General features: G+C 33.2%; 1 protein-coding gene across 1 annotated transcript in view; it reads right to left on the bottom strand.

Moving 5' to 3' along the window:
- Window positions 1–204: 204 nt before the first annotated feature.
- LOC126881586 (H2.0-like homeobox protein) overlaps window positions 205–11,704 on the bottom strand; it is a 132,750-nt gene continuing 121,250 nt past the window's right edge. The window contains exon 4 of the mRNA XM_050645945.1: window positions 205–10,216. Coding sequence (XP_050501902.1) covers window positions 9,899–10,216 — 318 coding nt within the window. The 3' untranslated portion in view covers window positions 205–9,898. The remainder of the gene's footprint in view (window positions 10,217–11,704) is intronic.

The raw sequence follows: 11,704 nt of genomic DNA, 5'->3' as shown, positions 1-11,704 counted from the left end.
TAACAGGAATTCACATTTCCAAAAAAATGTGTTTTTGGAAACCTTAAGACCATTGCAAAATCGTCGACGTACTTATTTTAACTTACAGATAAATAAAAACTCATAGCATTTTCTTTGTTTATTTATACATTTATATTTTGGAAATTGTGAGGTATAAGTATATATGTACAAGAATTTGATGTATACTAGTAATTACAAGGTTATCTAATATCTGAATTATTTCTAAGTGAATGATAATTACAATAAATATGTACAAAAACAAAATCGTATGTGATTGTGCTCTTAGTTAAAAATATTTGGTGTCAATATCACACAACATAATATACATGGCTATTCACAAGGTTCTTTGTACATGTTTAAAATGTTTACAAATTTATATTAAAATAAATTATTTTGGAGACGAAGGTTTATTACAGTAATGAATTAGGATGTTTAATATGACTCTGTTTAGTCGTGACCCACATCCCGATGCAAAGCTTCAATTAAACGAAGTCCAAGTTGAGAAAGTTCACAAAATGACATATTTGGGAACTGTGATAACGAACCAACTAGATACAGATATAGAAATAAAACGTAGAATAGCAATGAATAAAACTACTTTTATAAAAATGAAGTCATTTCTTTGCAATAATCGTCTCAGTTTAGAACTAAGACAAGGAATGGTTAAGTGCTATGTTTGGTCCGTACTTTATATAGTGCAGAAGTGTGGACGCTAAACAGGGCCCCCGCAAGGCTGATTGGCGCCCGCGTGCGGGACATATTTTGGCGCCCTTTAAATCTACTATACATATATGTAAAACTAATAAATATTTTTGAAAAATTTAAACCCAGAATGAAAGACATTATTACTGAGGCCGAAAGTCCCTGAATACTTCTATAATGTTTATTTTAATAAGTTACAGGGGTGAAAATAAAAGAGAAAATTGAGTGTGATTTTTAATAATTGCAAATATTTAATTCAATAATGGCAATAATATTATCTTTCATTCTACGTTTAAATTTTTTTAAAATACTTATTAGTTTTCTCAGGATTCGAAAAAAGTGAATACATTTAAAACACATTGAAAATTTTGACAGGCGACATTTTGCGCACTTCCCCTTCAAATTTTCGCAACATTAGTGAAGCACCCTGCATATTTAATTAAAAATATAAATTTAAGTAAATAAACAATAATATTTTGTCATTTCAAAGTTTTCAAACAAATTTTATACAGGGTGTCTACATAACTGGGAACCATATGGGAGACTGTTTTATTATTAATTTTACGAGAAAAAGTTATTCTTCATAAAAAGTTCTGCATTGTCTAGAATGCAACCATCAAATATCAAATTTTATGAATTTATACGAGGTATGTCAAAAAATATGAATTCCGGTTAAGAGCAAAGTACGTTTAGTTTTCACAATATTGAAAAGTTGTGAAAAGTTGTTCAGCATTAAAAACTATGTTTCTATATGCAATAACATCCTTCTAATTGAAATAAATTGTGATCTAGAACTTTACTTTTGATCGAAACTCATATTTTTTTACATATATCTCATATAAAATTGATAGGATTTGATGGTTGCATCTTAGATTTTAGACCATGCAAATCTTTTTAAAAAGAACTTTTTATCGTACATTAATTGTACTTTTCAACAACGCCTTTTTCATTTATTAGAGATCATGTGATGTCTTTTATTATTAATAATTAGCCCTTTTCAGTTATTACAAATAATGTGATAACTCTTTTATTATTATTAATTAATTAATCAATAACAATAAAAGAGTTATCGCATTATTCGTAATAAATGAAAAGGGCTTTGGGTATCTGTAATTTGTGAAAAACAATTATAATAAAGGGATGTAATTGCATATTACAACATAGTTTTTAATTAATTCCAAATAACTTTTCATAATAATAATTTTCGATATTGTGAAATAAGGTACCTACTCTTGATCGAAATTCATATTTTTGATACTCATAAAATTGACACAAATTTATATTTAGTTGCATTTTAGTTTTTAGACTAAGACTATGCAAATGGTTGCATTTAGACTATGCAAAACACTTTATGAAGAATAAATTTTTCCGTAAAATTAATAATAATAGCTATTTGTATAACAAGGGAGGAAAGTGCTACTTTTCCTCCCGAGAATGAAGTTTACTGCCCGACGCGTAGCGGAGGGCAGTAATCATTCAAGGGAGGAAAAGGCACTTTACTCCCATGTTATACATATGATTTTTCCACCTTCCTCAAATAACAAGTCATTTTTTCATTTTAACTTAATTTATTTATGTAACTAACCAACAAAATTTATTAAAACTAAAACTAACAAGTAGGTAGAATATAACTGTCAGCTGTCAAATATAAGTCAAATTATTAATGTAAACATTGTTAAATCAAAATAACAATTTACTGTTTTTTACCATTCTGCAAAATACAGTGTTTTATAAATAAACGTTAAAATGTATAGATACTTACGTAAAAATGTAAGCTATTGGAGAGGGCGTCAATAAGTTATATTTCATGAATGAAATACCATGACGTCACTTTTACTTTTCCTCCCTAGGGCGGAAAAATATTTTCCTCCCTAGGGAGGAAAAGTACAACTTTGCTCCCTACAATCAGGTCCGGAAAAGTATACTTTCGGTAGAGGTAGGTGGAAAAAAAGTTTCCCATATGGTTCCAAGTTACGCAGATGCAATGTCTTAATTATTTTCTTTTTTTTTTCAAAATAAATTGTAAATTGTGGATTTTATTAGATAAAACCCGATTATAACATTTAAAATAAATTATTATTATTCTATCCAATGATTATGATACTTACCATTTTCACAATTAATTTAATTTCCACACCACTTAAAATAACAACAAATAAAAAAGATTGTCCAATATTTTTTACACGAAATCAAAAGTTTAAAATCAGGGCAGAACAAACCCAACGGATATTGCAATAATAGTCGTAAGTAATTATTAACACCAATATACATAAAATAAAATTTTAAACCTTTCACTGCAGGAAATCACCCATTCACCAGTAACTCAAGTATACTCAAGTCAAATACATAATCATAAGTCATAGAGTATTTGTTTATTTAAGGGCAATTATCATAGATTCGAGTATTTAAAAGATTCACTTTATACCAGTAAAACTGCTTGTTCCAGCAAGTTGTGTTTTTGTTGGAGTAAAACTGCTAAGTTGCGTTTTATGGGTGGTAATTTATGTTTCTACTTGTCAAGGAGTGTGATTTGATGTTTATTTGACTATTTTAAGTGTCGCTTTAGCTTACAACATAAAATCGATTGGATGGTATGCCAAGCGTAATTCAATCTACTTCAAAGAAAAAAATTAAACAACAAAATGTAATATATTTTTGACGGAGTAAGTTCAACATTTCAGGACGGGAATAATTATTTTATTATTATCTCATTTAAAATAAATATTTCATATTTACAAAACCTTCGGTTTGGCGCCCCTTTGGGGTTACGCCCGCGTGCGCCGCACGCGTTGCACGCCCGTTTACGGGGGCCCTGACGCTAAAAGTATCCATCATGAACAGAATTGAAGCATTGAAAATGTGGATTCATAGACGGATGCTGAAAATACCTTGGACAGCAAGAAAAACTAATGAAGAAGTACTAAGGAGGGCCAAAAAATATGCTGCTAAAGACTGTTAAACATCGAGAAATGTCTTATCTGGGACATATAGTGAGGGGAAGTCGATATAAAATATTACATCTGATCCTTAAAGGCAAAATAGAGGGCCGTAGAGGTGTAGGAAGAAAACAAGTTTGTTGGTTAAAAAACATTCTTGAATGGACTCAGATATCAAATGCAGGACAATTATTCCATATTGCCGAAGATCGAGAAGCCTTCGCAATGGTGATCGCCAACGTCGGATAATTTTGATATGGCACGTGAAGAAGAAGAATATGACCATTCCAATAAGAAAAAGAGTACGACAAGGATATGTACTATCCCCTCTACTTTTTAATACGTGCTCAGAAGAAATGTCTGAAGAGCCACTAGAAGACATCAATGAATAATCTCAGATATGCAGACAATACAATAATTTTGCGAACAGCAGAGAAGGGCTGCAAATTTTGTATAATCGCAGGTATGGAATGGCTCTGAAGACAAAAAAACATGATTGTCAGTAAGAACCAGATAGAAAATGAAAAAATTTACGTTAAAGGAAAAGCTTTAGGAGAAAGTACCCAGATACAATTATTCGGAATCAGAGGCGTAGCTACCGCCGTACCAGCCGTATCAATTATACGGGGCCCCCGACATTAAGGGGCCCCGCGCGTCATGTCGAAACAAAAGTTCCATTTAAAAAAATTGAACAAAATATTCTACAATTTCACTCTTAAACCGCTTTGAAACAGTCGGTATTGTTTGGATATCGACATTTTCATGTCGGTAATGGATTCTTCATCTATCTTATTATAAATTGTATATACGTGTGTATATCAATTTGCCGACGCTCGTGGTTATTCCATAACAACAGAGCATTTTTTATTTTCAAGTTACATTTCATTGTCCATTGTCCATTCACCGTTGGCTAAGTGTGAGACACTGTATAATGTATAATGCCAGATTGCAATTTCTGTAATCGCTATACCTTTGAATATTTTTGAAACAGTGCGTATTGTTTGGGTATATTCTGCTGTAATCTATAATTTATCTATATATTGTATTATATACATTTCTACGGGATTCGAGGTAACAACTGGTTAGAGCAAATAATACTGACTTTAGTCTCACATACAATATATGTGAGGTACCACAGGGTTCAGTATTGGGCCCTCTACTTTTCTTGTCTTTATAAATGACATCCCTAATTTAAAAATCGATGTAAACATTGTTCTTTTTGCTGATGATACGAGTATCACTTGAAGCAACTCAAATATTGCAACTCTTCATGCAACTATAGTTTCTGATCTTCTTACCTGGTTCGATCCTAATTTACTCTATTTTAAGGTGGATAAGACAGTAGCAATATTCAGCCCTTGCTTCTTAATAACGACCAGATTAGTACCGTTGATTCAGTAAAATTTCTTGGTATTTTTTTAGACAGCAAACTCAAAGGGTCCCTTCTTATCGGTAAGAAACTCCCCTCAGCTTTCTACTCAATGAAATCTGTTTCGAAGGAAATTAATTTAGAATCTTACAGAATAACGTATTTTTCTTTGTTCGAGTCTCATCTTCGATATGGTCTTCCTTTTTGGGGTTCTAGTACAGCTGCCGAGTCAGATATTATTTTTAAATTACAAAAGAGAGCAATTAGGTATCTGTTTGGCTACCTTATTGCAGCTCAATACAACACATTGCAGAAGCTACTTGTTTGTTTGCTTAATTTGTAAACACCTAAGTACATAAATATCTTTCTAGCAAGACTTAACAATGACTACTCCACCAGAAATTCAACTCTTGATGTTTATTTACCGATCCCGTCCACTAAGTTATACTGCAACATCTTTCCCCAAGTTCCGTAAAATGACAAAAGACTATCGATCTGAAAGTCCATAGTATTCGGAAGAAGAGTTTCTTATAACTAAGAAAGTACATTTTTTACCCTTATGTACAAGTAACTAAAGTATCTTTATGTATATTTGGATGTGATACGGAGAACTTATTACTTAGTTCCTAAGATTGTATTAGGCAATTTGCAATTTATTTAAATTTTGAAATAGATTGTTTTTGTTTTAGTTTATTATCTTTTATTTTGTAATATTGATGATTTAGGAAATTTCAGTAATTTGTATTTGTTGTTTTTTTCCTTCCCTTTGTAATCTTTGTCCATAAAATTGTAAAACTTTCGGTGATAATAAAGTATATTTCTATTCTAATCTATACAAGCGTTTTTGCTGCTTTTGTTAAACATTTTTTTAGCACTAGCACATATCAGTCGTGGAAAAGGGCCCCGCGACAAACTTTGATAGGGGGCCCTTGTGAGGGGTCCAGAGATCAATCCCATATCAAGACTCTGCAGTGATTTGCTGATTACGTTGATGTAAAATAAAATGCCATGCCATATTACCACAGAGCAAAGAAAAGTAAAATAACGGATTTGATTTGCCAAACAGCTTGCCTCATGAGCAACCATTTTATCGTTGTTATTAATGACACTGATTTCTACAAGAGCATCGTAAATTTCTTCAATTTGGTATCTGATGGGAGTAATTGCATCAATTATACTTTCCCATATAGTTTCGGACAAATTCTTCAATGTTAGGGTAGGCTAGAAATATGATTTTTCAGTATAGCCCAACGATGAATAGATGCTGAGAAATAATTGTAAATTTTTGTCACCAAAGAAAAGGAAGCAACTGCAAACTGAGAGGCTTTAACAACATCGTTCACGACTAAGTTGTTTGAATGTGAATAGCTAGAACATTGTACAAACAATGCTCTAGGATTCATTTTCAAAATTATGTTTTGAACTTTCAAGTTTTTCGTTTTCATGTTTGCAAATTATCAGATTCTTTCCATATCTTCCAAAGGTATTCCCAGTTCATTCAGTTTTGATTTTGCAAAATATCTTTGGTAAGTCACAAGGCTGTGGATTCAGGTACAGGCACAAATCAAAGATCTGCAATTTTAACACTTTGTGAACAGTAACCTATATCGACAAAACGTACAACAATAGTTATCTGTTCAATTTCAGAAATATCAGGTGTAAAATCTAAAATTATGCCACAATACTTTGCTGATTTGAGAAAGTTTTTAATTTTGATTTGGTCATGGAGGAGCTGAATAATTTTGTTTTGAATACGTTTTCTCAAGGAGTAACGTTGCTTGTTACTACCATTCGTTGTTCTCCTAATGTGCTTTTGTAAAACAGAATCAAGTTTTCTAAAGAGCTCAACAAGCTTTAAAAAGTTACCTTTGTTGTGATGACAAATTTTATCAGAATCGCCCCTCACTATTCTGATCCCACTATTCTTATACGATGAAGAAGAAGGCGGCATTGTCTATCTCCCGTCGAATAAACCTTGCAATGTTATTGTTTCACTTATTTAATTCTCGTTTTTACAGTTGCGTATTTACTGCTTTTGTTCATAATATTGATTTTTTATAATAATAAAAAACGAATTTATTATTTCTTCAATATCAAAAATTGGCTGTCCTCTTAAATTTGCCGCCCCAAAATTTGCCGCCCTGGGCATCTGCCCAGTTCGCTCACCCCTGGGGCCGGGCCTGAGCTGTGGAGTGGAAAAACAACAATAGAACTCTTCAGAACCGCTCCAGACCTAGACAGTAAAATTACAAGCTGAACCGCAAAGGTCAAAAACAATATGGGCAACCAAGGGAAGAACCTGGTATATTTAGGACACACCAAGCAGAAGCAGAAGATCTATAGAAACTTCTACAGGCTACATCAATTCTAGACTGGGTGTATGAAACAACAATGAGCAGCAAACACAATAAGCCAGTGGTTTCCAACCTGTGGGGCGCGCCCCCTAGGGGGCGCCAGACTGTTGCAAGGGGGGCATGCAGCTGTTATTACAATTGTTTGTTACAATTAGGAAATTGTCTGGAAATGAGGAAAATACAAAATCTCTGAAAATTAATTTAAAAATGGGGTAAATACTATGAAAAAGCAAATTTTATTATTTTGTAGCCCATTAAATAAATTATAATATCAGTTGAGTATTTATGAAATTAGATAGTTAGAAAAATTAATAGGTCTGGATCCCGCGTATGAAAAAAAAAGTTGATTAATAGCAAGCTGAAAATTTGTTAATAGCTTACGGGTGTCTAGTCCGACAAACTTTGATATATGGGAACACTGGAATAGGGGAAGTTTTAATTGTGGAACAGGTTAAAAATTTGGAACGGTCAGACCACGAAAACGGCACATATATTTTGCCCGACAGAACAGACTTAAACTCTCCGAACAGAGATTAAACTCTCATGCAAAAATCAGACTGCTATTTATCACCAAATAGGCGTTTTAATGAGTGGAACATGTAGAATATGTCAAATGACAGGAATGATGACAGGTGATAAATAGCACTCTGATTTTTGCCTGAGAGTTAAATCTCTGTTCGGAGAGTTTTAGTATGTTCTGTCGGACAAAATAAATGTGCCGTTTTCGTGGTCTGAGCGTTCCAAATTTTTAACCTGTTCCACAATTAAAACTGCCCCTGTTCCAGTGTTCCCATATATCAAAGTTTATTCGACTAGACACCCTTAAGCTATTATCAAATTTTCAGCTTGCTATTAATCAACTTTTTTTTCATACGTGGGATCCAGACCTATAAGAGGGCGCAATAATTTTTTGTTTTTTAAGGACACAGGTACAAAAAGGTTGGAAACCACTGCCGGAATAAGCTTTAGCCTCAGTGGTTCAATGGAGATCTGTTGTTAGCCTCAGTGCCTCAATGGAGATATGTTGGATCAGACGGGTGCGGAAAAAAATTACCATAGAAATGTACCCTTTAATTAAATGGTAAAATACTGCTTTAGCCAGCGAAACTTCCAGGCCTAACAGTTTGATCCATCTTAATACGGTGTAAAAGACCAGTGGTTTCCAACCTGTGGGGCGCGCCCCCTAGGGGGCGCCAGACTGTTGCAAGGGGGGCATGCAGCTGTTATTACAATTGTTTGTTACAATTAGGAAATTGTCTGGAAATGAGGAAAATACAAAATCTCTGAAAATTAATTTAAAAATGGGGTAAATACTATGAAAAAGCAAATTTTATTATTTTGTAGCCCATTAAATAAATTATAATATCAGTTGAGTATTTATGAAATTAGATAGTTAGAAAAATTAATAGGTCTGGATCCCGCGTATGAAAAAAAAAGTTGATTAATAGCAAGCTGAAAATTTGTTAATAGCTTACGGGTGTCTAGTCCGACAAACTTTGATATATGGGAACACTGGAATAGGGGAAGTTTTAATTGTGGAACAGGTTAAAAATTTGGAACGGTCAGACCACGAAAACGGCACATATATTTTGCCCGACAGAACAGACTTAAACTCTCCGAACAGAGATTAAACTCTCATGCAAAAATCAGACTGCTATTTATCACCAAATAGGCGTTTTAATGAGTGGAACATGTAGAATATGTCAAATGACAGGAATGATGACAGGTGATAAATAGCACTCTGATTTTTGCCTGAGAGTTAAATCTCTGTTCGGAGAGTTTTAGTATGTTCTGTCGGACAAAATAAATGTGCCGTTTTCGTGGTCTGAGCGTTCCAAATTTTTAACCTGTTCCACAATTAAAACTGCCCCTGTTCCAGTGTTCCCATATATCAAAGTTTATTCGACTAGACACCCTTAAGCTATTATCAAATTTTCAGCTTGCTATTAATCAACTTTTTTTTCATACGTGGGATCCAGACCTATAAGAGGGCGCAATAATTTTTTGTTTTTTAAGGACACAGGTACAAAAAGGTTGGAAACCACTGCCGGAATAAGCTTTAGCCTCAGTGGTTCAATGGAGATCTGTTGTTAGCCTCAGTGCCTCAATGGAGATATGTTGGATCAGACGGGTGCGGAAAAAAATTACCATAGAAATGTACCCTTTAATTAAATGGTAAAATACTGCTTTAGCCAGCGAAACTTCCAGGCCTAACAGTTTGATCCATCTTAATACGGTGTAAAAGACCGAAGATACTTTGATGTGAAACATAGTTTATATTCATTTTCAATTCATATTCTAACCTTGTAGGTTATTTAAGTTTTTGAAAGATCTATATAAACGCCCAATTCATTACTGTATAGATAAATTCTTAATAACAACATAGATTTAAAAAAAATGTTGAAATAATTTTGTTAGAATGGACAATATTCTTATTTCTTACACCAAAGACCAAATAATATACATATATACAAAATAAACTTTTAATTAAAACACTAAATCTTCATTGTTTACTCTAATTTCTTCCTAATAACAAATCAGGTGACATTTATCTCCTCGTCACTATCGTTCGAGCTCTCATAGTCCATTCCTTCATACATCTGGTAATTGATTGGCCCAGAATTGACAGAATTCCCGGATGGTTCCCTTTGGTGGTCAACGGGCGAACCCGCAGGAGAAATATCTTGCATATCACTGAGATCCAACTTCGGTTTATCTCCGTCTGCGTCACTTAGATCGGGATGAGGGTTGTTCTTGTTTGGAAGAGTTTGTTCTCTGGATCCCCCGGCTGCTAGAAGTTCCCGTTCTTTTGAGTTTCTCCATTTCATTCGACGATTTTGAAACCATATCTTCACCTGAAAAGAATAAAAGAAAACGATAAAAATCTATTTTAATAAGAAAATATTTTATTAATTTTTTTATTAAAAAATTCTTTCTAAAAGGTATATTTATTTAAAAAAATCCTTTCGGGCTACATCACAGAACTTTTTTGGAATGGTGTTGCTACAAGTTATACATGTTAAAAGCCAGTAAATACATGGGTGAAAAACCTTTAAACGTTATAAAATTGGTACCTATTATTACATTGTTGCTGATAATTTATAGGATGTTAAAATTTTAAATTGAACTTAAAATTTACAGTCATAATATCAATAATATGCTTTTTGCACGATTGATCATTTTTGACTGTTTACCGTGACAGATTTTACGTCAGTAGGTGACATTTACTAGCAACTCGACGGTAAGTAATCCAACTCGACGGTAAGTACTCCAACTCGACGGTAAGTAATTCACTTACCGTCGAGTTAAAAAATCTCTTAATTTTAATTTATTTTTTGAAAGAATAAAGAAAACTAACGAATTATTTATTAATATTGAAACTTATGGTACAATTTGTTAAATTATTGAATGAAATCCCACTTGTTTGGGCTGTGGTTTCACTTCAAACAGAAACTCCTGCAGAATCGCATACATTAGTAGTATGTATTACTAGTATTGCACAATATTTTTCGGCAAAATCTATTTTATTTTGAAGAGAATCTTCTACATAGCTTTCTGCCACTGTCGATGAACGCCAACCTCCATGACGCTTTAATCCGAGGACATCAACACCTTTATTAGCCAAAAGCGTTGCTGATGTCCTCCTGAACGAATGGCCAGTATAGTTCTCGGGATTAGGCAAATTTAAGAATTTGGCAATTTGAGAAGACCAGCCCCCCATTGTCCCTTTCCCTATTACTTGAGCACAACATTTTCCTTTTGGCGTATCTTAAGAACAAATGATTTGATTTTACTTATAATAGACGAAGTTTTATATACTTTTGCAGAATTTCTAAATATGGAATTTTATCGTCTGGTTTATTAACGACTGTAAAAGTACGCTGGATGTTCGTTTTTGTATTGGGTACTTTTACAATAATTAAACCATCGGTTTGTTGGATGTCAATCATAGTAATATTATATAATTCTTCTCTTCTACAGGTACCAGATATTCCCAATATCATTGCGACCTACAAATTATGAAAAAATCTTCATTAGAGTATTTCTTTTACCTAAACTAGCTTATATTACCTTGTGAACTAGAAATTCTTCATCCGGTGCTTCCATCCGAAATTTTTCAAATTGCTCCCGTGTAAAAATGCTCGCTTTCTTAGGCCTATAGCCAACATTTTTTCTCTTCAAATACGCGATCAAAGTTGAAAACTTGGAAATATCAATGCCATCATAAAGAAAAACGGTGGATTTAATCATTGAGTATTCTGCCCAGAGGCTTCCAGGAGCTTTCAACTGCATATGTCTTTGAACGAAATATGCCAATAGAGTATTTTCTTCGATTCTTAAAT

The sequence above is a fragment of the Diabrotica virgifera genome, chromosome 3 (assembly GCF_917563875.1).
Source record: "Diabrotica virgifera virgifera chromosome 3, PGI_DIABVI_V3a".
Lineage (NCBI taxonomy): Eukaryota > Metazoa > Arthropoda > Insecta > Coleoptera > Chrysomelidae > Diabrotica > Diabrotica virgifera.
The sequence above is the reverse complement of the archived record's forward strand: the minus strand, read 5'-3'. Positions and strand labels throughout refer to the sequence as shown.